Source organism: Protopterus annectens, chromosome 8.part0 (genome assembly GCF_019279795.1).
Source record: "Protopterus annectens isolate FY-2018-M chromosome 8.part0, PAN1.0, whole genome shotgun sequence".
NCBI classification, from domain to species: domain Eukaryota; kingdom Metazoa; phylum Chordata; order Ceratodontiformes; family Protopteridae; genus Protopterus; species Protopterus annectens.
The window spans coordinates 447,382,685-447,410,329 of NC_056741.1; the positions used below are offsets into that span (position 1 = coordinate 447,382,685).

Below are 27,645 nucleotides of genomic sequence, written 5' to 3' on the forward strand. Positions count from 1 at the left end.
AAGGCACGCCTTGCTCACTGAATATGGATATAATTTAACTTTTATTGACCAATGAAGTTGTTTACCAGCTTAAAATTTGTTTACCAGAATAAGGGGGACTTAAAAGAGGAACTGTTGCAAGTTTGTGGGTTAACTGTTCTCTGAAACGGGGAAGCAATATGCAGAAACACCAGAGTGAAATCAGATATTACAAGTCTTGTTTACAGGTTAAGAAATGATTTGTAATTTTTTTAAATATTCCATCAGCTCATGATTTGTATCTCATCAGCTTAACCTATTAACCTTGTTGTTTATACAAGACTATAAAATGCACAAGTCAGTAATAGATTGGAACTCATCATCTGGATTTGATTGATTAGAGCATTAGCCGGAACTGAGCATACATCCAATTTGCCAGTATTGGCCCTGTCTTAACTAAACAGATAGCTGCACTGCTAAGACTGGAGTCCACCTGTTAGTGACAAAGATGATATTATTGATGCATATGCTTGAGTACACGATTTATTTTCTCGGAGTACATTTTTAACCAGCTGATTTCATTATTGTTTAGTGAAATGTGTTTTACTTTAGTTTAATAAAGTGTTTAAGCTTGTGCCTTGGTATACTGTGCCATTTCTTCTAAACTGTATTAAGTTCAGAATTGAAATAACGGACTGAAACAAGAGGGAAAGAGGGGGGAGAAAGAAAGTTAATTGTAAGTAAAATGTTTTTCTTAATAGTATTATTTAGGTGGTGCATAGTTTTCTTTGCATGTTACAAAATAAAGTGTTTTCAGTTATTTTTAAGTGTAAAGTGGATACTAACATAAATAGTGGTTCCTGTTTTTGTTTCTTTTTGCTCTTTCTCACTTCTCTTTCTCCGTGTTCAGTTTTAAGAAATGTAGACACTGCACTGTAAAAAAATCTGGTTAAAAGAGCATGACAAAAGAAAAAATAGTATGCTTTTTCTTCATTCTTGCATAGCAGATGGACTGGGTTAATGCCATTAGCTTAATCTAATATGTTTTATGAGAAAACAAGCAAGTGAAAAAGAATGCTGAATATTATAATGCTTTTTTCTAGTAAACAGTTTTGTGTCTAGTTCTCATGTCTCTAGCAGACAATCTGATAAAGAGAAATGGCTTGGAGAAAATGTTTTTCTGAAAGCATTCACGTGTTTTCCCAGCTGATAAACTTATAAAGATAAGACAAAACCAAACAGCACTGTAGGGTGTATGTGCTATATCTTTAAGAAGCATATCATGGACTGAACATGCACATATAATTACCAGGCATGTGCTGGTCCTAGTGCCATTTTGAGAGTGCAGAATGAGAGTGAGCATGTATGATTGCAGTAGTTTGTATACAAGTTACTTAAGTTAAAGTCAGTAACCTTCTATTGTGATGTGGTTGTATATAATAAAGCTGCTGGAACAGAACCCACAATGACTCTTCTGTTGTGTCCAAAGTAGGAGAGTGACAGTGTGTCAGAACCGGGATTCCAGAGAATGATATTCGGAGCCGTGAGGTGCAGAGATAGCAGTGAAGGTAAACTAAGAGAAACGAGCATGTAAAGCAGCCAGAAAAGAATCAAAGGTAATGAGAATTAACATGAACTGCTTATTTTATAAAACATAAAACAGAGCATTAAAAGGGCACAGACCGCATTATTAAACAAGCAGGAGGCACAAAAGGTTTATTAACTAAGCAAAATGTTTAAGACAAATGATAAAACAATTATCAGAAAGGCAAATAGAGTATGTTTAAAGCAAAACGAGTGTGTTTGAGGCACAATGAGCATGTTCAGAATAAAACGAGCAAAAGAAAAGTACAATGGGCATGAAAGATTAAATGAGCAAAACAAATATAAAAAGTGCAAAAAGGGCATATTAAGTGTAAATAAAGGAAAGTGACTGCATGTTATTTGGCAACATTGTTAAAAACGACCACAAGGCACAGAATACTAATAATAACAAAAAGACAAGTCCCAAACGCAGAAGAGTCCACACACTACTTTTAATAAAATCCACACAAGTAACTTAAAGTGCTTTTCGTCTGCCAACAAAGCAGACATCTTCAGGAAAAAAAAGGTATAGTCTCCTTAGCCAGGTGTACTCACTGCCCTGCATTTTATGTAGGAAAAACAGAGCGTAGACTCCGAGATAGGATGTACGAACACTTGTATGCTATAAGTCGCAACAAGCCTGAAAATGCCCTGGCTAAACATATTCACTTAAACATGAACCACAAGTTTAAATTTTTAGCTATTGACAAAGTTGAGTATAATACCAGAGGGGGTCCTTTTACCCTTAAACTGAAGAGTTAGAACTCAAGTGGCAAATTAAACTAGACACAAGTAATGTTCCTGGTTTAAATGAGATTAATTCTATCAGTAGTATTCTCAAATTAGAGAGTTTACAGAGGTAAAAGGTGTACTTTAAGGTCTGGTTTTATGCATAAATGGTTATTATCCTCTCATTAAAGTGAGTTTTGTGTGTATTCATGATTTCTAGATTTTGATTTAGTAAGAAATGCATTTTAAAAAAGTTTACATACTAGGTATGCTTTGTATCTTTTTTTATGCCAATGTATCTTTAAATAGGTAATGACGTAACTATCCCGCGTTTTTGGTGCTAATAACTATTTAAATGTTTTGTATCAACTACTTCGAAAAGTGCTTTAAGTTACTTGTTGTGTGGATTTTATTAAAAGTAGTGTGCGGACTCTACTGCGTTTGGGACTTGTCTTTTTGTTTTTATTTGGCAACATGCTGTGCTTTGGCATAACTACGATTTTGTGTGTATCATGGGCATAACTAGAGTTATTCGAAGTATCTCAAACTGTGTAAAAATGTTTACAGTGTGTGCTTATTACTGTGCACATATTCTGAAGTTATTTTTGTGCAAAGTGCAACTATTTTTGTGCAAAGTGCAACTATTTCGTGAAGTACAGTCAAAGTATAACCATTTTGAAAAGTTTCTTGTGCTGTGTGTCTGTTTGCAAAATACCACCATTCCAGAGTGTTTCTTGCAGTGTAAAAAATTCCCTAGCAAGGTACTGCCATTTTGGAAAATTTCTGTGTACTGTTTTTTCGCAAAGTGCAATTAATTCGAAATGTTATATGAACCACAAAAATGGGAAGGCTGGTGATGTAAAAAAGCAGTCAATTAAAACAAAAAAAGTGATAAATCTCTAATGCCTCAGTTATAACAAGCCTTTTACAGAGTATTAGAGAAATGTCGCTGAGCTTCTTCTGCCCCATCTGTTCGCATTGTGCAGTTATTTGAAATATTTCTTAAACTGATGAGGTGATTTCTTCAAGTACAGTAATTTCAAGTGTATCACAGTGCCTGAGAGACTTATTTCCCAAAGTTCAGTTATACAGAGGCTTGTTGTGCTATTAGGGCAAAGTCACAGATACTGGCATAAATTTCTGGCATGTCTGTTTTATTTGCAAAATCTTTCACAGGTATGTGTTAATATGGCAGATGGATTTTGAAAGCCCTTATCACTTGTATTTGATCAGAATATTGCAGAGAATTGGAGAGTATCTGAGCAAGAGTACGATATTGTTATACAAGCAGCTTACACAAATAAAGATGCACGCACCAGGGCTTGGCCATTGAAAGAGAGCGTTTGTTTGTGTATGCATCAGCAGTATTTGAGGGAGAAGGGGAAAACTGTCATATTGTTGTACAGGCTGAATCAAGAGAAGACTCAGAGTGTTTGAAGCGCAAATTGAGAAACGTGTAACCCCCAGACAAATATTACATTAGAGAGGTATTTGTTCTACACGAGATCAGAAACCAATGGGAAATGTTTGCAGCTTATATAACTGACCTGAGAAATAAAACTAAAATGTGTTGGTTTGCTGAACTTAAAAGATGAGTTAATAAAGGACAGGCTTGTGTGTGTTATTAATAGTGCTGCTGTGAGATTTTGCTTCATGACATTAATTTAACATTGAGTAAAGTCATTGAGATATGTCAAATCCATGAAGTTGCAGAAAAACACACAAGTATGCTTGCAAGTGACAAGAGCATGGTTTCAGCAGGTTCCAGAGCAAATGTAGATAGCATGCAACATGCGACAAACAGAAGTAGGCCTAAGCACATGGCAGCCACAACTCCTGCTGGCTTACCAGGGAAACCTCATAGTTTTCCAGCAAGTTCTAAGACCAGCTCAGTTAAAAGAGCATGCTCAGTGCAGTACAAATGTGAATTAGCAAAACCCAAGTCCAGCTTTATTGTTAACTGTCACAATTGTGGTGCCAATCGTGAGTCTAAAAGAGAGAAATGCTTAGCATTTGGTCAGTAATGTCACGTGTAAAAAATGGAACCATTTTCAAAAGTTTTGCAAATCAAGTAAACCCCACACAATTGTAAAGAGAGGTCACACACAAAAAGCAAGTTGATCAATTAGAGCCGCAGCAGTTATGTAGATAGTGTATCAGTAATTGATGAAAGAATTGATGCAGTGAATTTATTGGCAAAGAGCAAAGTGTTTGGTACAGTCCAGATCAATAGTAAATCCACAGAGCTTAAAGTAGACACTGGTTCAAAGCGTAATGTTATATCAGCAGACACATTTGCTAAAGTGAGAATTAATGAGAAACTCAAGTGTGGCCAGTAGAGCGAAACTTGTTGCTTATGTAGGTGAAGAAATTCAGACCAAAGGCTCAGTGATGCTTTCATTTTATTTGGCTAAGAACTGTTACAGCTTGTTGTTCTATGTAGTCCAAAGACCAGTACAGTCATTATTGGGTCTCAAAGACAGTATGAGAATGAATTTACTTTCTTTTACCAGAGAAGTTCATCACATAAGAGCATATCCTACTTCCAGTTTTTCTGATGCTATTTTCTGAGTATGCTGATGTTTTTAATGACAAGTTGGGCAAACTTCCAGTTGTGTACTCCATGAAGTTAGACCCAAAGATCACTGCAGTAGTTAGACCAGCAAGAGAAGTTCCAATAGCTGTGCAAGATAGTCAAAGCTCAGTTGGATAAAATGGTGCAGCAAGGTGTAATTTGTCCAGTTACAGAACCAACTGAATGGGTGTCTACGGTAGCAGCTCACAAAAAAGGCTCAGACAAAATCAAAATATGTATTGACCCAGGAGATCTGAACAAAAGCGTTCAAGAGACTGCATCATCCAATGTGCACAGTCGAAGAGGTTGCAGCCCTAATACCACTGTTTTTTCTGTCTCGAATGCAAAAGGTTCATTTTGGCAAGTGATGCCTGATCACAAATCCTCATTACTAACCAGTTTTGGTACCCCATTTGGTTGAAACAGATTCCTAAGGATGCCATTTGGAATAAATTCTGCAAGTGAAGTCTTCTAGCGTGCAGTGGAGCAAATTGTTTCAGGTTATCCTTGTGCCATAATAGTAGATGATTTATTGGTTGGAGTCAGTGGTGAAGCAGAGCACGACAGAAACCTAAAGAGAGTTCTAGACAGAACATCTGAAGTAAGCTTGAAGCTCAGTCTTTTGAAGTGTAAATTCAGACTACCAGAAGTTACATATGTAGGTAATTTATTTATCAGTACTGGCTTGAGACCAGACCCGACCAAGAAGCAAGCAGCTATTTTTGAGATGTCAGCATCAGATAACATTCAAGCTCTACAGCATTTCCTAGGCATGTCAACTCTTTAGGTAAGTTTATACCAGACTTTAGTAAGTTGACAGCACCTTTGAGAGCTGACACACGAAAATGTTACATGGTCATGGTTAGAATAGCAGCAGAAAGCATTTGAAGACCTTAAGCAGAAAATTGCCACTCCACCTACATTAGGATACTGTGGTGTAAAGAACCCAGTCACTCTTTCCTATGATGCTTCAAAATTTTGTCTTGGCGCAGTCATTCTTCAAGAGGGACCAGTAGCCTATGCATCTAGAACACTTACCCAAACTGAGTTGCAGTATGCTGAAATTGAGAGAGAACTTTTGGCAATAGCATTTGCATCTTCCAAGTTTCACAATTATATCTGAGGTCGAGCTATTCAGATTGAAACTGATCACCAACATCTAGTTACTATTCTAAAGAAACCTTTGCATTCAGCTCCAGTGAGATTACAAAGAATGATGCTCAAATTGCAAAAGTACAACTTCAAAATGGTATAAACAAAAGGCAAACTATATCTGGCCGATACCTCATCCAGATCACCCAGAAATATGATGGAACAGCTTGACGCAGAGAATTTTGTCTTTGAAATGATGGCAGTGTGTAGTTTCTCAACAACTAGACTTAATGAGCTGAGAGATCATATAAAGACTGATCCAGTTTTCCAAAAGCTCAATCAGTACATTAATGTTGGATGGCCATCTAAGCAATCTAGTGTAGCACCTGAAGTGCAAACCTATTTTCCTTACAGAGATGAAATGTTGATGGAAGATGGCATTATTTTCAAAACTGCTAAAATTGTTGTTCCTGCTTCCTTACAACAATAATATATCCAGATTTTGCATTGTGGTCACCTGGGTTCCGCATCCAAGAGAAGAGCGAGAGAATTAGTATTTTGGCCTCCACTAGTGAAAGACACAGATAAAGTACTTTTTTGTTCGGTATGCAATAGTGCTAAACCGCGTTTTCAAAGAGAACCACTTCATCTAAGTCAAGTTCCTGAACTACCTTGTTCAACAGTAGCCATTGATATCTTTTAGTGGAACAATCAACACTACTTAGTACTACAACTTTTATTACCAAGTTGAAACATCATTTCTCAGTCCATGGTAGTCCACACAAAGTTGTTTGCCAATGGTACTCAATTTACTAGTCAATTATTTCAGAAATTTGCAAGAGAATGGGGCTTTGTACATGTTACTAGCAGTCCTGAATATCTACAGTCAAATAGGTTAGCTGAATATGCAGTGCAGAGTGCAAAGTAATTACTTGAAACGTCAGAGCGTGACAATACCAGTGTCTTTTTGAATTGACTTAATTTCAGAAACATACCCTGTGAGGATATACTTGGCTCACCTGCTCAAAGACTTCTATCCAGGCAAGCCAGAATGACATCACCTATTACTTCCAGTCTGAGACCTAAAGCTATGAACAACAGAACCATCAGGATCAATTATTCAAGAAGCATTCTATCCAGAAGTCCAGTTATGATAAATCCAGCAGATTTCTTTGCCCGTTGAGGGAAGGAGAGACGGTGAGGATATAAACGGTGAAAGGTTTCGACCGGATTTGTCAAGTTACAGGTATATGTGCCAAGCCAAGATCCTACCTTGTAGAATCTAAGGGTGTGGAGTACAGTACAAATCGCAGACATCTTCTTCCTGTACCAGAATTGTCATTGCAGCATTGTTCTTGTGATACAGATTCTAGATCTAAGAGCAAACCAGATGTTCCCATCCCAGTGTGCGTTTCAACTTCTACTTCCTTTCCTGAAGATGTTCTAAGTACTCCCAAGGCTGAACATTCTGTAGAGACAGCTCCAGTTGCTAAACCTAATTCCCAGTTTTATGTCACACAATATGGTCGAATTTCCAGGCCCAGTGTGTGAAATACACAGCAACATGGACATAACTGTATATATGTACTTAGTCTTATATAATTGTATGACAAAGAACTACTTGTATTATCTGCATGCCAAATATATTCATAACATTACATGATCTATTTCTCAGAGGGAGGATGTAGATCAGAATTTGTGCTGCATCTTTAAGAAGCATATCAAGGAGTGGACGTGCAGATATAAATACCGGGTATGTGCTTTTCCCAGTGCTATTTTGACAGTGCAGCCAGAGAGTGAGCATGTATGATTGCAGTAGTTTGTATACAAGTTACTTAAGTTAGTCAGTAAACTTCTATCGCGATGTGGTTGTATGTAATAAAGCTGCTTGAACAGAACCCACAATGACTCTTCTATTGTATCCAAAGTAGGAGAGTGACAAGCACTTAATAGAATCACAAGCTATATTGTGCATTTTAGCATGGACAACCTTTCTTTTAGGTTAGCATGAGTCTGTGTGTGTGGCTGTCAGTTTGGAACATTTACTCTTATTAGGAGAGTAAAACTTCAGTATTTGAAGATGTACATAGTTGTGTTTTATTATTAAATTTATAGGTTTTAGTGGGGAATTGGGTGTGTTTGTGTTTATTTTTGTTTGAGAGTTTTCAGTAAAACAAAAAGTTCTGCAAGATATGACATAGGCTCAAATGGAGATGATAAAAACTGCATAAATGATTAACCTGCCAAGCAGTGCATGTATGTAACACAAAAGCTGGAACTAGGCATTTAACAAAAAAGCTGTTATACATAAAAAGTGGGAAGAGTAATCTCTCAAGAATATGATACTTTCTGAAATGTCTTTAAACATTAATGGTCTCTCAGATAAATGCAAAAACAGAGTAGTGAACTATATTAAAAATGTAGAGTGCAAATGGCTATGCTACAGGAGATGCACTTGGAAAGAGATGTACATGTGAATTTGATAAAGATTTTCAGAATGGTTATTCAGTGGAATACCTGGGGCAAAGGAGAGGTATGCTTATAATAATTGCAAGCACAACTACATTAGTAACAGAAAAGGATAAAAAAAGACAATAATTGCAGATTTTGTAGTACTAAGGGACTACTGGCAAGGGAGGAGGAGGATTACACTGGCATGTATTTATATTCCACTGAAAACTGCTATAATGGAGCTTAAGAAAATTCTGAGAAAAAAAAAATCAGCTTTCAGCAAGCAATAATTATAGGTGGGGACTGTCATTTGATTTGTAATAGTGAAGATGTGTCTGGGGGGCCCAGAAGGGAAAATATAACAAAGGAGGGTAAATTTTTAAAGAAATTTGTGAAAATATTTGGCATGAAAGATGTGAATTAAGTACTAGGAGTTCAGATTGAATTTACTTGTTATTCCCCAAGATATAAAACGGGCCTAGGCTAGACAGAATTCACATTTCACAGGAAAATGTGCATTTAATTGAAGGTCTTGATAAGCACCCAGTAACTATTTAAGATCATGCACCAATAATAACTAAAATAAAAACACAGGGTAATGAAATAAAAATAAAACACTGGAGCTTTTCCCCCCTATCTGTTGAAAAGAGAGGAATTTAAGGAATGGGTAGTGGAAATTATTCAGGCGCTATTAGAGAAGATATACATTTCTTCTGAAAATATAACTAGGGAATGGGATAAAATTAAAGTGGAGTTTAAAAATAGGGTGGAAGTAAAAGAACGGGGCACATGGTTAAGAAGTAACAATAATTATTTAGAGGGACTGACAAATGTTTAAGTATTGCAAAACATGAGGAATCTCACAGAACAAGAACAACAACTGCAGAATGCTAAACGGAAAATGAGGGATTACCTCAATAATATGCATGAGTTTAGAAAGATTGCAACTGTTTTTAATAATAATTAGAGCACAAAAACTTTTAGCACAGCAACTCCAGCAACAGAAAGTAGAAAGGGCAGTCACCAAGTTTAGGGAGCCTACAACAAGGAAGATAACAAGAGATCATGTTGAAGTATTAGAACTATTTCGGAAATTCTGTGAAAGTCTGTATAAAGCAGAGAACTATAGAAATCAAGAAAAGCTACCAATGGAAATGTGTATGTAGGTATTAAATATGCCCAGGTTAGAGGTAGAAGAGGCTCAATTACTAACAGGATTGGAGGAGATGAGATAAAAACGATGACGTATAACAAATCTAGAGGAAAGTCCCCAGGAATAGATAGTATTCCTGTGGAGGTTTGGAAGCTAGGAGGGAAAAAACCTGATAAAGATCTGGAGGTTTTTATAACTGTCTTTTAAGAGGAGAACAGGTACCAACATCCTGGAAAAAAAACGGTGGTAGCTGTGATACCTAAAGAGGGTAAAGATCCATCAGACCCAGCTTCATACAGGCTCATTTCAATACTAAACCATGATTATAAAATGTTTTTAATGGCTAAAAGAATGGCAAAAGTGATGCCAAAATTGATAGATATGGATAAGTGTGGTTTTGTAGAGGGGAGACAAATATTTGACATTAACAGAACATTGCTGATCCAGAAGGAAGGAGAAAGTAAGAAAAATAACACTGGTTGGTGGTGGTTCTTGATGCAGAGAAAGCATCTGACAGAGTAAGCTGGGGCTTTATCAGCAGAATAATGAAGTATTTGCATTCCCTGATACAATTATAAGTTGATTAGGAGGATCAGAGATGAAAAAGTGGATGGGGTCCTCTCTGATCTCTACTTGAGCAGAAGAACCAGACAAGGATGTCCTGTCTCGCCTTTGTTGTTTGCATTATATTTAGAACCATTGGCAAAGAAAATAAGGGACTCAGCAATTCAAGGATATAATTGGTATGGTAGTTATTAAAAGCTGGCTGGTTTTGCAGATGACATTATTTTATATCTGACAAAACCAGAAAGGGACATCACAGTGCTGTGGAATATACTGAGAATGTTTCATATTTTTATGGATACAAAATTCATGAAGCTAAAACAAAGGCAATGATGTTTCTTGTTTTAAAAAAGGTACATGCAGTTATAAATTGTAGCTTTTTAACAGGCTATAATAATGACATTTGGTAATGATAAATATGCAAAAGCAACATTAATTAGCAAAGCTGAAGCATCATAAAAATTATTTGGGTGAGGAATATGATTTAAAAGAACTGGAACAAGGCATAATGTAGAAATGTCTGGGAAAAGATGAAGGGTCAGCAATACAGCATGAACAATGTGTGAAAAGCTTAGTAATGAATATTTTAGAAGACTAAAATTAATATTGAAAACTACCTGGACATGTAATAATAAAGTCCTTGCTGTAAATCAGCTTGCTGCTCCTGTTTTAACTTGCAATTTTAGCATAATTGACTGTCCTCACAAAGTGTTGGATTAGTTTTACAAGAAAACTGCTACTTGTTTATCAAATGATGTATTAAAACAGTGCATGGCAAGATTATATGCATCTCAGTCTGAAGGAGGTATGGGTCTCCCTGAAAATGATTATATGTATAACTGCAACTGTGGGGGTGCTTGCATGTTTGCTGACATCATCAGATCCAATGTAGTGAGTGGTCTAAACCATGAAAGAAACAAGTCTAAGATGTCATCTTTGCTTAGATTAGCAGAAGCATTTTATAAAGGATTGAGTATGAAAATCAAAACCGATATAAGCAAGTGTCTATGGCAACTGAAGAAAAAAAGTGAATATCAAGATCAATGAGAATAAAATTGCAAATCTCACGGTTAAAGGCAAGTAGATTGATGAAGATTTGACACATGAATGCCTAAGGAGTTGTGAATTTAAAACAAAAGATGAAAAGTTATTAATGGTACTAAAGGATAGTGGGCTGTGTGCACACTGGTTTACAAAATCTGTAGAAAAAAGTGGGAGATAGACACATGTACGTTCTGTAGTACAGAACTAGATATAGTTACACATTCTGTAGATGGTTGTGATAATGCTTGTGGCTGACAGTGCATAACCTGAAAGGCTTAGTGATGTGGCTGTATTATTGCATTGGGGATTGTACAAAGAATATAACTTTCAAGTAACTGAGAAGCATTGGAAAGCAGAACCAGAAAGACAGAAAATGAAGTTTTGATTAAATGGGTTCATCCAATATCAACATTTAAGAAAGTAGAAGCAAGTAAACCAGAGACTGTTCAAAGAAAAAAGGAACAAAGCAGCGTTCATTTTTGTAATAGCTGCACCTACTGATTATAGTTTTCTGCATACTGAGTCACAGAGACTTATTAAATAACAAGATATGCAAATGAAAACTAGAACAATGTGGAATAAAGACACAGATTGTTTCAGTAATAGTAGGGGCAACACTGCAAATAAAAAATAAATAAATAAGCATACTTAAATATGCTGTGGACACAGGTAGCTCCATATGACCTCAGGAGGAGGTATTTCTGGTACCATGAAGACATGGGAACTTTGACCAAATATGTATTGCTTCTGTGACACTCCCTTCTGTTGTCTGATCAGCTCAGTATCCAGAATAAAACCATCTCTTGCAAACAGAGAAGGAAGATCAAACATCAGGCATTCTTGCCACCTGTGGGCTTACCCAACACATTTTCAAACAAACAGTCTTGGAAAGTGGTCATACCACAATCCTGGCTCCCCATTAGGACTGCACATAGAGGAAATGCTGTAAATGTCCATGGCTTTGAAGAACCATAACGGGGGGGGGGGGGTTGAATGTGGTCTTAACAACCAACTCTTGACACTATTAGGTTCTTACCCAATTAGGAGCTTTCTTTATTCTCCCAGGCCTTAACAGTTAGTGGCTCAGTACAACCAGTCCCTCCTAAAATGTATAGGAAATGCCTGCTGCATCCAAGATGAGTGAAAAGAATAATGTTTAAATGGGAATGTGGAAATGAGCATCCAACCATGGTTATCTTAGGGCTTGTGGGAGCTATTTAAATGCCTGAGCTCATACTGGACCTCTCTGACGTTCCAGATTTTGACAGTATCAGTCATGCATGGTTAATAGGCCAGTTGGTCTCCATTAGGCTCCAAAGGATATATTCTATTCCTTATTTGGAAAGGGGGGGATTTTATCCCACCTATTCTTCATCCCACAGAGGAAGAGGGTTCCATTCCACTTTGGATCTCTGAGATTTCAATGGATAAATCCTGTTCATTCTTCAAGCAGTTTATGCCTATGCTTCTTCAGGGAATTTTAAAGGTATTGTTGAACCCAGTGAATCCCTTTTGGAACATCTTCATCTGGAAGCTACACTACAGATTCCTTTGTTGCACTGTAGGCTGGCACTGCTTTGATTAAAGATGATGCATTTAAGTTTCTCATCCATGGTTTGTCATATGTGCCCACATTATTTGCCATGGTGTTGGTTGGGAAAATTTAAGGTGCACAAAAGGGTCTGCCTGTGTTTCCCTACAGAGTTGACTGGCTGATAGTGTGCCTGTCAAGAAACTCACTTGTTTCCCTTTTTGGAGTCTTCCTGTATTTGCAGGTTAACTGGCAGAAGTCATCCTTTATTCTAAAACCAAAGATTGTTTTATTGTTATTGTTATGATAGTGGAGTTGAGCAGTCTTTAGTCTTGGTCATTTTAGCTCAGAGACGGGCCCCAGGAGGTCATGACTTGGTTATTTGATGAGGAGGCAGGTGCTGGTCAGGACTTGTACCATTCTGCATCTTGTTGGGCCCATTCACATGTTCGTATGAGGTTGCTTCACTGAATACTGACCTGCCAGTGGCTAAGGGGTCATCATACCTTTAGATACCTTATGATCATGTCAGGACACTGTCAGTTTCCCGTGGAGTGGTAGATGATTCCCGTTATTCTATCCAAAGAGTTGTCCTTCCTGACTATTCCTTCACAGAGTCAGCTGATAGGTGCTTCATAGATGAGTTGATCTGCTCAATTGGTATCCTGTAATCCCAAGGTGCAGATTGTACATTAACTTAACTTCTTGCTGAACAGTCCTCACCATCCTAGCTTGAAACAGGACTTGAGACCAGTGTCCCTTTTGCTTCTGTCAGAAATCCAGATTGTTGTGCATTGCATGAACAGACTGACACACAGGCTGTGCAGTGCAGTTGTGCTGGTTTTGCAGCAGGTCATTGACCAAGCTGTTACCCTAATGGTGATACCACTGGAGGAATCAGTATGTTCGTGGACACTGTTTCTCTTCTCTCATTGTCAGACAGTGGATAAGGAAGGCTTACTGAAAGATCACTTTTTATTGAGTTAGGTGCACCAGATATTGACCTTTTTGAGATAGAAAAGAATCTGGTTGCCCCAGTCTTGCTTAGTGTGGTAGAGGAAGGGGAAACTGGCATTGCAAATATTTTTTTCTTCTGTAGTAGGGGAGTTTGCTCTGTACCTCTCCACTCTTTTCCCTGATTCTACACATCTAGCCACGTCCAGAGGAGAGACCAATGCTCATCTTTATCGCTCTGTGGTTGTCAAGAAGAGAGTGATTTTAGATGATAGCATTGTCACCTTACAGTAAGACGCTGTCCGGTTCGACTCTCAGCTAGAGCGTCTTCTGTGTAGAGACATGCGTGAATGGGCGTACCTTCGTTGAAGGTTGTGCATCAGGGCTGGCAACTCAGCACATAAAAATCTACTGCCAATCATTAGCGGACCGGAGTTCCGCTGTGGCGACCCCTAACCGGGAAAAGCCGAAAGACACAACAACCATTGTCTGACATAATCTCATCTCTGTATGGAAAATACTGTTGCACTTTTACTGGTAAACAAGATTGATTTGCAGTCCATCCTCAACTGATAAAAAGGTTTAGGTTCTGGAGAATTGGATCTGAAGCTGTGTGAGTTCTGAGCTCATCAAGACTCGTGGAAGAAAAATTCCTCACTTCCATGACTTCAAAATCAAGTTGCTCATTGTTATGCCGTTCTGTTTTTTTTTTTCTGGACGATCTGGATAAAGTATCAGCAAGATAAAAAAGTTTGCTTTTTATGTAAACAAGATTGAAATTGTACTACTGCAATTTGAGCATCATGCATTGCTGTCTATCTGGAGCTGTATGCATAGCCTTTCTCAAAATAGTAATGAGGTTGGTGGTCAGTTTAGATCTGGGTAGCTCGACCGTAAATATAATCATGGAACTTCGAACATGCAAATGCAATTGCCAAAAGCTCTTTCTCAGTCTGGGCATACTGCATCTCAGTCTGGGTGAGAGTTCTCAATGCATAGTCTACTGGTCTACCCTCTTGAAGAATGACTGCACCTAGATCAAACTTGGAAGCTTCACAGGAATGAGTAATTGGTTTGTGAACATCATAGTAGCTGAGATTTGGTGGGTTAACAGTTTTCTCTCTCAGGACATCAAGTACTCTTTTGGTGCTGTTTGGATCATGACCAAATTACATCTTTGCATGTCAATTCTCTTAATGGTGCTGAAAGTTGGATGAAATCTGGAATGAACTTGCCTAGATAGTTGACCATGTCAAGAAAACTTTGTAGGGCTTGAACATTGTCTGGAGTTGGCATCTCTAGAATTGCTGTTTGCATGGAAGGATCTGGTCGTAAGCTTGAACTGGTAAACAAGTGACCAACATAAGTAACTTCTCTTAGCCTGAATTTGTACTTCTGAGGATTCCGCGCAAGATTCACTTCACATGATCGTTCCAGAACTTTCTTGAGGTTTTTGTCATGTTCAACTCCACCATTGCCTCCTACTGGAATATCATCTACTGTAATAGCACATGGATAGCCCAAAAAATTCTCCATTGAACGCTGAAAGACTTTACTGGCAGAATTTATTCCAAATGGCATTCTCAGAAACCTGTATCTTCCAAATGGCGTACCAGATGTGGTTAACAATGAAGATTTTAGGTCAAGCAAAATTTCCCAAAAGTAAACTCTGCATCTAAGACAGAAAAAAATAGTAGCCACTTTGACTGTGCGCATTGGATGATGAGGCCTTTTTAATGCTTTGTTCAAGTCTTTTGGATCAGTATATATTCTGATGTCATCTGAGCTTTTCTTATGAGCTACTACCATGGAGGATACCCATTCAGTAGGTTCTTCTGCTGGACAAATTACTCCTAGCTGCACCATTTTTGTGTCTCTGCTTTGACTCTGCTCCACATAGCTACTGGAACTTTCTGTGCTGGTCTGATAACTGGGCTGACCTCTGGGTTTAACTTCATAGATTACACATCTGGTAGTTTTCCTAGTTTGTCTGCAAAAATATCAGCATACTCTGAAAAAAAAAATAGTTTGGGTGAAAGCTGATTTCTTGTCATGAAGGCTTACATGGTGAACAACATTATTAAGTGAAAGCAGTCCCATTTTTAAACTGTGTGGCCTTATAATGACTGCACGTGTCTCTTGACTGTGAAAAATTGCAAGTCATAGCGGTTCCCAGCAGAGTAACATGAAAGCACTAATAAGCCTTCGGTTTGAATCTCTTCGCCACCATAAGCAACACACTTTGTCAATTCAAGTTGTTCTGCAGCTTTTACTCTAGCAAATGTTTTTGTTGACATAATATTGCACTTTGAGACAGTATCTACTTTGAGCTCTACAGGACTCCCATTAATCCAAACAGTACAAAATATTTCATTATTTGCCCACAAATCTACTGCATTAACTGTTTCACCAAGAACAGACACACCATCAACATAAAAAGTAGGGTTGCAGCTTTCTAATTGATCAACTTGCCTCTTGGAATGCCCCCTTTTAATAAAAGAAAGTGCCTTATTTTATTTTAAAAAACTTTTGAAATGATTCCTTTTATTGCAGGAATAACACTGCTGACTAAAAGCTAAGCACTTTTCTTTTTTGGGTTAGTGATTACCCACCACAATTATGACAGTTGACTATGAAGCTAGGTGGGGGCATGTTTTGACTTTGTGATTCACCCTTATGCTTCACTGAGAATGCTCTGGAATTTGCTGGAAAAACTCTGGGTTTCCCAGGGACTGTTACAGGACATGCAGTAGCTGCCAAGTGCTTGGGCCTATTTCTTTTAACCATGTGCTGCATACTGTCAACATGAGCTTTGTCACTGTGCCTTCCACAGCTATTCTCATTTGTAGGCATACTCATATGCTTTTCTGTGAGCTTGTATATCTGACAAATCTCAGTGGCCTCATTTAATCTTAAATCACTATCTTGAAGCAAAATCTTCCTTGCTGTGTCATTTTTAATACCACACACAACCCTGTCCTTTATCAACTCATCTCTCAAATCACCAAATCTGCACGTTTTAGCCTTGTTTATCAAGTCCGCTGTATATGCTGCAAAAGTTTCACCAGGCATTTGATCCCTTGTGCAAAATAAGTGTCTTTCCATGGTAATATTCATTTGGAGGGTTACACATTTCTCTAAATATATGTTTTAAGCACTCTGGATCTTCCCTTTTTTCAGCCGGTACTACTATATGGTGGTCCTCCCCCTCCCCTGCAAACACAGCATGTGCATGCACAAATGAACGTTCTCTTTCACTGGCCTCTGAACCAGCAAAGTTAAGCAGAATAAATGCCTTTGTACATGTGTCTTTATCAGAAAAAGCAGCCTGTGTGAAAATATCGTATTTCTGCTCAAACACACTCCAATTTTCTGCAATATTGTTATCAAACACAAGCGGTAAGGGTCTGTGAAATCCTTCTGCCATTCCACAGATTGTAGTAAAACACAATGCAAAATGGCCCTTGTAATTTTGTACGAACATTCACACACACCACATACTTGTAATAATAATTAAATGTACAATAAGCTATTCCGAACACTTTACTCTGCGAAATATGCTTTGAAACAACTGTATTTTGCTAAATATTCTTTGAAATGAGTGTACTTTGTGAAATAACTGCACTGTAATGTTGCACACACTTGCAAATACATTGCACACTTTGGATATTTTGAATAGCTTTAGTTAATATGAAAAAGTAGCATGTAGTGAAAAAATACGGTCGTTTTCCCTTTTCTGTACATTTTGTGGAATTCAGGTATTGTTTCAAACATTTTCAGAATTATTTCAAATATTTTTTATCAATATATCGCAGTTTCAACAATTTTATTTTATAAGAAATTCATTTTAAACATTCTGAATGCTTTGTTTAATATTTATAGCAAAAAAATAAATAATTTAAGCAAGTTTTAGTACCTGGATTTTTTCTGACCTGTTTTGGAGTAGTTTGAGCAGTAGGGATGATCTACTTCTGTATATTCCTCCAGCTTTAACCAGTATAACTCTGGATCCCATTCTGACACCATGTTGCTCCTCTTATGTGCATTAAGAAACCGTTGAGGCTTGGGTGTTCTTTTAAGTAGTTTATTGTATACAGATACATCAGGATGAATGGCAGGGGCATTAAATTTAAACTGTCTGACTGACTACATACTTACATGCTCACACTCTGGCTGCTCACTCAAAAATGGTGCTGTTGCTTGCACGTGTTCAGTACTTAATATGCATGTGCTAACTCACTGGAAAGTTTCTTAAAGGTATATCACACACACTGATCTTAAGTCATTGCCTTCAGCCACAAGCTCTTTTGATGTGCAGGCATTCATTTGTAGGGAATCTTATGTGGTCTTTCACAAGAATTGCTTAACACTTAATCCACATTTCCCTCCATAAGTGATTTCAGAACTGTTATTGAGAGAGGCTATTCATCTCCCTGTTTTCTTTACAGGGCAGAATTGTGTGCGTGTGTTTGTGTAAATTGGGGGGGTGGTATTCATATTCCTGACATGCTTTACCAGAGAAGAGTACATGAGTACTGAAAAACAGAATAACTTTTCCTTTCTTTTTGCTCCAGATTAGGAGGGCATAGCTATAGATATGCAAACCCTGGCCAAATGAATAGCAGATGACAACTTTTTTGTCCTTGATGGCTAACAACCCCTTGGCCATTGATATCAAAGGCCACTATACCAGGGGTGTTGCTGCTTCCAGTTCCTGTTATATGAATGTGACCATAGCATATTTCTCAGCAGTGGTAGTTCATATCCCACCAAACAGAAGGAAAATAATCATGGCAAAAATTAGGAGGTGTGCAGCACCCAGCAGGATAAAGCACTCTCGTCAAACTAAACAACTCAGAGCACAAATAAAGTTTACCAAAGCCAAAATTTGAGGTAAATTTGGCCTCACAGGCCAAGGACAACTGCAAGGCATTTTTTAGCTATGTCCGCAGGCTCAAAGGCAATACACAGCTGTGTGCAGAGCTCATTGTAAACGGAGGCACCTATAATGAGCCAGAAGATATAGCAAACATAATGGCCAACAAATTAAGCACCAGCCTTATCCCTCTCTCCCCATCAACCTCTACAGACCATGGAAATTAGACCCATAGGTCTCACTAGCCTCGTATGCAAAACTATTTAAAGAATTATCATGAAATGATCAATAATGACATAGGAAACCTCTAAACACTGGACCTAACCCAATTTGGTTTCATCAAGCACAGGTCATGCTTACTCAGTCGGATGGACTTCTTTGAGCAGGTCACCAAAGCAATGGATTAGGGCAAAATGGCTCTCACTGTCTACCTTGACATAGCCAAGGTATTTGACACCATACTCCACTAGGACATTGTTGACAAACTTAAGAGGTTAAGTTCAAGCTCTTATGAGACCCAGTGGATAGCCAGCTGGCTCACAGACGGGACCCAAGAAGTTAGAGTTGGGAAGTCCACTTCTACAAAGATGCTAGTCATAAGTGGAGTCTCTCAGGGATCAGTCTTGGGACTGCTCCTTTTTGGCATTTACTTCTCAGAAGCCAAGACCAATGTCAGTGGCCTCTGACTGACTTAATTTGCAGATGATTGCAAATTAAGAGCTGTCATTGAATTGCAGTGTTCTCTAGAAAGGGCTGACCTAGACAAACAACTGGTGACAGAGCCATGGACTAAAACTAAATGCCAAGAAATGCATATAAGTATCCTTTGGGAAGTCATCCACCCCTGGAAACTATCATATTGACAACATACCCCTAAGAGCTGACAGAGAGTAGTCATGGACATGGGACACACACAAACAGTAATCACCATCACATTTCTGCAGTAGTGAGGAAATCATTCTATGTTATGCAAATTATAAACAGTTATGGCATCTAGGTCTAAGAAAGTCATTATTCTACTGTATAGAGCATTCATCAGACCTATCATTGAGTACAGTGCCTTCTTTGGTATGTACCTAATCAGGCATATCCAACAATTGCAACATCCACAGAGGTTCCTCACTAAGAGTACTGGGCATAATTATTATGTTCTGTGCAAACTGCCTCAAGGCCCTATGCCTGTATTCTGTCTCCTACAGACCCTTGAGGGGAAATGTATGTGTGGTATACAAGGCATTGTCCGACCCCACTCTGATGGAGCTCCTGTGATATAAGTAGAACCTGTTGGAAAGACAGGTATGTATCCCAGAGATGACTACTACTCTGGAACAGGCTCCCCATCCATGTGAAGTAGAGTTCATGTCTAATACAATTCAAGTATAACTTGGACAGTTGGATGAGGAACAGGAAATTCATCCCTGGTTTGGCACCTGTGACTCTTAAGGGACACAACCTGTAAATGGTTAATCTCCCAAGCCCCCTGCTTGTAAATGCTTCACCTCCCAAACCCCTGCTTACACTTATCAAGGGTACCAGAACTTGTTAGAGATTTGGGATGCATGCTTAGGTTTAAAAATGCCCTTGTGGTCATTAGCCTAGTAAACACCTTTGAACATGTGAAGCTAAACACTACTTGAACCACAGTTCAGCAGTTAAGTCTCTTTTGGTACCATGGCACTTGTAGACTTGGCCTTCTGACCCTTTGCTTTTTCTGTTGCATTGCCTCCTTCCATTATAGGAAATGCTGTGGATGCTCCCTGAAATACTCCCTTGTGATTTGCCACTACCCATTTCAGAGGACACTTCACAATAAGAAACAACATATAAGGGAGTACTCCCCATATCCATTTATCATTTAAAGGGCCGTCTGTAAGTAAGTACTCAGTACGTTCATTCATGTGCAACTTTGTGGTAAGTCCATTAAGTCTATAAACAAATTTGCTTGTTCATTTTTTTTCTTTGGGTTGCTCATTATCATTGTGACTGCAGTCTTAGAATGGTGAGCTGGATAGGAATACATAGATCGACAGCTTCGAACATTGAAGATGAAAACACCAATCACATAAAGTCGAAACACAAAAAAAAAAAATCCAAAACCAACATTTTTGTAGGGGGCTGTCCCCCCGTTACATATATATACCAACTCCAAGGTTGCACTACAGTGGTAAAATAGAAAATACAGTTCATGCTGTACTGAGATCTTGTGCAACACACTGCCAGCCATTCAGTACTATTAAAAAGCCTATAGCAATATACCTTTTGCCTTTTTGTGTTTCAACCTTGTGTGGTCAGTATTTTCAGCTTCAGTGTTCAAAGCTGCCAGTCTTTGAATGTGTCCTGCTAGATGTATCCATGTAGATATGATGATGATATGGCACGCACTGATGGGGGAGGTACTGCAGAAGGGCCTCTTAAAGATCATCTGATTAGATGAGTAGTCACATATCTGTTATGTATTTGTTTTCTTGGAGGACCAGATGTATAAACCTCATTTGTTCACATCTGTATTAAACACACATGATGCACCTCTACCCGTAATAGTCATCAGTAGGTATTTTGTTCTATATAGTAGCATGGCAGTATGTAATGTATTTATACCTGTAAGCTTAAACCAGTGTAGACATGAGAAAACTCAGGTTTAAAAGTCTGGGTCTAGCTCAGCAAACAAAACATAAGCTTGTGTGGCAGTCTGCTGCTGTGAACTTAGGAGATACATGCAGTCAAATAAAATATGTATGTATGTATGTATATATATATATATATAACTGTTTGCCTTTTTCAAAATAATTTTTGTGAATGCTTTGTTCTGTTTTAATTTGTTTTAACATTATCTTATTGCAGATGCAACAGCAACTTGGACAGGCAACAACACAGCTGCTTACACACCAAATATAAGTCAGCAACCAAATGGACGTGGTCACTCCCAGACTCCGCTACATCACTCCAGCCAATTCTGTGTGTATAATAATCATGCTAGTATGTGATTTCTGATGTGAAAAATTGCTAGACAGTCATAATGTTTTATGCAAGCAACAAGATAGGGCATGCTGTTCATTACAGTAATGTAACTGCACAGTGAAGACTCACTGCATGGCTCATATGTGTATATGAGTGTTAAGTACACCATGGTTTATTGCCATTTCTCATACAGAGCATGTGTTTTTTTGGCACAGGCACAGCAGTTTCTGCATTTTAGAGCCATCAGTTATCAAAGTAGTATCTTGAGAGTCAGAATGTTGATTTTAGTAGCCAGTTAAATCTGTCTTCAGTTTACCATTTTTCTATTTTCTGGGGATAGAAAGTTCCTGTTTCATCTGCTGCATGCCACATACAAACAATGCCATGGTGACCAGTGGGGGGGGTTACATGTACCTTGGGTCCTGCTCTGTTTTCAGTCCGTGCACCCATGCAGACACAAACACACTTATATTTTTAGGATCATGTAGAAATGCACATGTTCTTTTGAATTTACTTTCCTTTTTAAATGTGTACTTCTGTACCCGATGGTTCTAAATAACATTTGTTAGATGCAACATTTGTTTGTTCGCTTTAAATCTGAGTAGTCTTGAACACTGTTGTAGTAAGAAATAATATAAAGTTCACTAACCAGTGATGGAATTGCTCACTTCAGAATATTTCATCTTTTAATAGCCACTGCTAACATTATAATCCAAAATGTAGACAGGGCTGAGACTAGGTATAAGGGCAATAATTACGAATGTCTGCAGGGTGGATAGTGGTGTCCCTCTTAGGAGGAATGGTACTTCCCACCTGGCTCATGCTGCTGCTGTAACAACAGGGACTTGTCTGGGCAGCTGAGGTGTTCATACTGTGGAGAACCAGTGCCAGGAAGATGAGCATATCACTGTCCAGGCATTTGATGCAGTTCTTGTTGCCAAATGTGTGGGAGCATTCATGCCTAGAGACATGAGCATAGTCCTTGCAATTATGTTAGTGCTCATTTCACAACCATAGGTAGGGTTAAGCCAAGAAAAAAATGCTGTCATAGCCAGGATTCTGGCTAGTGCACAAATTACCATCATGGCTGCCTAGAGACAGCCCTTCTCTTGGACAGTGTAGTGTCCGACTCGAGGGATGCTTAAAGATCAGAAGGTATAGAGGCAAAAATGATATTTAAAAAAAGACCAGGTGCTGGGTTGCTTTTGTGTAAGCTTACCCTGAGCTGCCAAACTAATACTTCCCAGTACATTTCACACTGAGGGCTTGAAATGGAGTTTGGTTTTGATTTGGTGCATGCATCTCTCTCTCTGTCTCTCTGTCACACACACACACACACACACACACACACGTATGCATGTGTCATATTATTATTCAGATCAACTGCTCATCAACAGAGTAAAGGACTCTGAAATGTTTTTGAGCATTCTCTTAATTGAAATTTGCAGATTTTGGATGAATGGAACATCAGATTCATGCAAGTAAGGTATGTATGTGTATGGGAAAGTAATGAAAAAAGCATTCAGATATTCTGTAGGTTTTGGTTTAATTCTTCTAGACTTTTGGGTTTTTAATACCATGATGGGAGTGGACCCCATTCCAAAAGTGTTCTTCGCTGCACCCACAGCGTGCCCAGAACTGACTTCACCTACAATTCATATGGAGTTGCATGTTTTAGTGATGTATTTAAATATGACTGTAAATTCTTTGAGACCCATTGCTTCTACTACTGTTGGAACTGTCTGGATATCTTTCTTCCACATTGCTGTTATTTCTGCCTGCAAATCCTGGTATTTTATGACTCAGTAAGACACTGTAGTCACTGGGTGTAGCAATTTCAGTGATCAGTACTACTTTTGTCTTCTTTTCACAGACTACCATATCTGGTTTTCTCACTTCTGTTTGCTGAGCTGTTTTTAAACACCTTTATTGAATTATCACTTGTGACATAGGCAAATTTCCATTTATATAAAGGTAATCAAGCTGTACTAACAAGTTCACGTTTAGAAACATTATACTTCACATGTATTGCTATATATCATATAACCTAAGCAACATTACATACATTATTCAATTCCTGCCCCCTTTTTTAAACAAGAAACATCATTATTAAACCATTACTTGCAACAGAGGCAATCATACATTTATATAAATTAAAACAAACTCACCGACGCAATCCTAGTTGCAAGCATTTTACATCACAGACTATACTGACACACTTCCAGTTGCAAACATTATACATCAGTTATCTACCCAATTCTTTTCAGTCAAATATGACCTAGCTCATTTAATTCCTGCCTTATTTTAAACCTCATTCCTCCCCTGTATGTATTGTTACCACAATTCCCATTTTTTCCTATGTAGTTTGCTCCTACCCTTTTCTAAAGATATAATTTCCAGTTGTTTTATTTATGTTACTATATTCACTACTTCTTGTATAGTTGGTTTAGATTCTGATTTCCATTTTCTAGAAATTTTTTGTCAGCCACCATAATTAGACACAGCAAGGCCTTACCATGTCTAGGCAATTCCAGTTATGTCTCATAGCTCAGAAAAATCATCTCCCTCGTCACACCAGTCTTGCACACACAGCATCTCCAGCAGTGCATCCCGCAGGGAATCCTTTAATACCTGACAACCCACTGCACTCCCAGAAAACATGTTCCCAAGTACCTCTTTCTTCCCCATTACACCTCCAACATTTGCCGTCTACTTGAGGAAAAATTCTTTGGAGTCTTCTTGGGGTGTAAAAATATCTCTGTAAACATTTCCAAGAAAACATGCTAAATCTTCTAGATTTTGTTGCATATTTGGGAGACATGCATATAACCTCCCATTGTTTCTTTGGAAATTGCTTCATTTATTCAGTCCCAGTTCCCAGTCCACTGTAAGCTCCTCTGATTGATTATTATAGTTATCATGCAATATTTGATATGCTCTACTAAGTATTCCTCTTTTAATGGCAGCTTCTGTTCTAGATTCTACTAAAAACTCTACCACATACCTCTCTCTCAACTGTACAGATTTTTGCAGAATGTCCAGATTTTGGCTTCATATTTTTAGTCCGTTTTTTCATGAACTTGCGTTTTTCTTGAAATTACTGGTAAATAATTAAAGACTGACATCAGAAAATAATGACAGACACTTCAATTACAGACTTCATATCCTTCAAAAAATCATGGTAATGCGAAATATGTTATTCTGTCAACTTTCTAAGTTTGTAAGAGCAACATTTAAAAATTGTCCTTATTTTTGGGTCTATGCCCCACTGTTATTTATGACTTTGTCCAGATTTCTTGCTCTAAGAGGTTGAGAGGTATGACCAGTGCTGGTCTTTAGGACCCCCTATTTCTTTCACTTTGCATATACTTTCTGATATCAATCCTTGATAGGGAGGGCAATCTCTAACCTGCAGTCCAAATAAATTCTTGGCGTCTTCCCGTTCTATCATCTTTCCCTCTCTAGTTATTTGCTCCCAATACCTTGTTTTTTTGCCAGTTTTATCCAATAAATTCCAGACCCCTCTTGCCTATTGTCTGTATACCTAATTGCAGTCATCCCTATTAGCTGAATCTCCTTTCTCCATTCCCATTAGTTTAGTTCGTAAGATACTTTCTCCTGCTTTATAGGTATAATAATCTGAATAATGATTGTTACTCCCCTTAAAGGCCTGCATCCAAAACACAGTCTCTCCTTGTTTCTTGAGCTTCCCCTCTGTTTCATCATCATCCCTTTCCACTTTGATGTATACTTTTCTGCTTGCGCTATGTTTAGGAGCCTTGTCTGTGTGGCTCTGAAATACCCCTTCAAATTGAGTAATCCTAATCCTCCCTGTTGTACAGGAAGAATCAGCTTATCTCACTTGCTCCTTGTCATCTTCCCCTCCAGATAAAATCCTTCAGCTCTTTATTAATTGCTATCCTCAGCTTCTCCTCTGGTTGATAAAAATTTGCCTGACCTGTGTACAAGACTAATGAGACTAAAAACATTTTAACTGCTTGTATCTTACTGTCCTTATCCATATAACAAAGCTTCCATTTTCTCAGTTTTTGTATTATATTTTGTTTAGTCTCTTCCCACATATCCTTAGCTGCCGTACCAGAATCATTTTTAATCCATAGTCCTAAGTACTTAATTTTATCATGTCCCCATAAATATGGATATTGTCAAACAGATACATATATGGATAAATAATTGGGTCTATATTAGAAGATCGAAGAGTCTCTTCGTTGAACACTTAAACGCCGACACGTAAAGATCGAACACTGGAAACCGCGAACAGACACTTCCGCAAATTATTTTCCTTTGAAAAAATTTGCTTGGCTGTTAACGAGAATTACCCTTTTCTCCCATGTAGAGCAATCTCGGAGTTGGTATATTTTAGTTAGGGGGGGGCAAAGCCCCCCACTTTATTAGGGTTTTAAAGTTTGTTTTCATGTTTACAGCCAAGTGAATTTTTTCCCTAGGAAAATATTTGCAGAAGTAGTCATTCGCGGTTTACAGCTTTCGCTCTTCACTTGTCAATCTTTGTGTTAAAAAAAACGACTCTTCGAGAATATAATATAGACCCTAAATAATTTACCACTAGTGCCTTTGTTTTAGCTTCATTAATTTTGTATCCCAAAAAGATTTGAAACTGTCAAAAAATATTCTCAACACTGTAATGCCTCTTTCTGATTTTGTCAGGAATACAATTATATCTGTGAATAGTCAGCTTTTCTTGTCTGCCATACGAGTTATATCCCTAAATTTCTGAATCCCTTATTTTTCTTTGCCAAAAGGGGAAAGCAGACACCCTTACCTGATTCCTCTGCTCAAGCAGAAATTATCAGAGAGGACTCAACCCACTTAAATTATCACCTCCGATCTCTCATATATCCTCCTAATTAGCCTTATATTTTTTTCTGGAAATGCAAATGCCTCCTTTGCCATACTCATAAAGTCCCAGCTGACTCTTTCAAATGCTTTCTCTGCATCAAGACCCACCAACAACAATGGTATTTTCTTACATTCTGCTTCTCTCTGGATCATCAATGTTCTGTTAATGTTGTCAAATGTTTGCCTTCCCTCCACAAAACCACATTGATCCATATCTGTCAATTTTTGTGTTAATTTTGCCATTCTTTTAACCATTATAGACCTGAACAGTTTGTAATCATGGTTTAGTATTGAAATGGGCCTATATGAAGCTGGATATGATGTATATTTACCCTGTTAAGGTATTACAGCTACCAGTGCTTTCTTCCAGGATGTTAGTACTTCTCCTTCTCTTAAAATACTGTTAAACAAAACCTTCCAGATATCATTTTTTTTCCCTCGTAGTTTTTAAACTTCCACAGAAATACCATCTATTCCTGGGGACTTTACTATAGATTGGTTATACATCACAGTTTTTATTTCATCTCCTACCTATCTTGTTAGTAATTGTGCCTCCTCTACCTCTAACCTTGGCATGTTTAATTCTTCCATAAACATTTCCATTTCTGTCTGTTCCTGATTTCCATATTTCTCTGCCTTATACAGACTTTTGTAGAATTTCCAAAATATTTTTAATATCTCTACAGGATCTCTTGTTACCTTCCTTGTTATAGGCACCCTAAGGTTGGCAACAGCCCTTTCTACTTTGTTGCCTGAGTCATTGTGCTAAAAGTTCTAGTGTTATTATCAAAAGCAGTTGCAGCAATTTTTCTAATCTCATGTATATTATCGCTGTAATCCCTTATTTTCTGCTTAACATTCTGCAGTTGATCCCCTTTTTGTTCTGTGATTACCCCTTATTCTGCAATACTTAACGTTTGTCAGTCTCTTTAAATAATTCTTATTTCTTAACCATAACTCCCTTTCTTTTATATCCACCCTATTTTTAAATGCCACTTTAATTTTATCCCACCCCCTAGCTATATTTTCAGAAGAAATTTCTATCCTCTCTAATAGCTCCTGAGTAATCTCCACTACCCATTCCTTAAATTTCTCTCCTTTCAACAGATAGGTGGGAAAGCACCAGTGTCTCATTTTTATTTCATTACCCTATGTTTTTATTTTAGTTATTATTGGTGCATGATCTGAAATACTTAATGGCTGCATATCAAGACTTTCAATTGAATGCACATATTCCTAGGATATGTAAATTCGGTCTAGCCTAGCCCGGTTTTTATATCTTGGGGGATAATATGTAA

The 27,645-nt window shown here is 37.9% G+C and overlaps 1 protein-coding gene across 1 annotated transcript in view; it reads left to right on the forward strand.

Annotated features, from left to right (window-relative positions):
- LOC122808866 (mothers against decapentaplegic homolog 4-like) overlaps window positions 1–27,645 on the forward strand; it is a gene marked incomplete in the record, with an annotated part of 2,707,603 nt that overhangs the window by 2,142,953 nt on the left and 537,005 nt on the right. The window contains 1 exon segment of the mRNA XM_044079966.1: window positions 21,353–21,466. Coding sequence (XP_043935901.1) covers window positions 21,353–21,466 — 114 coding nt within the window.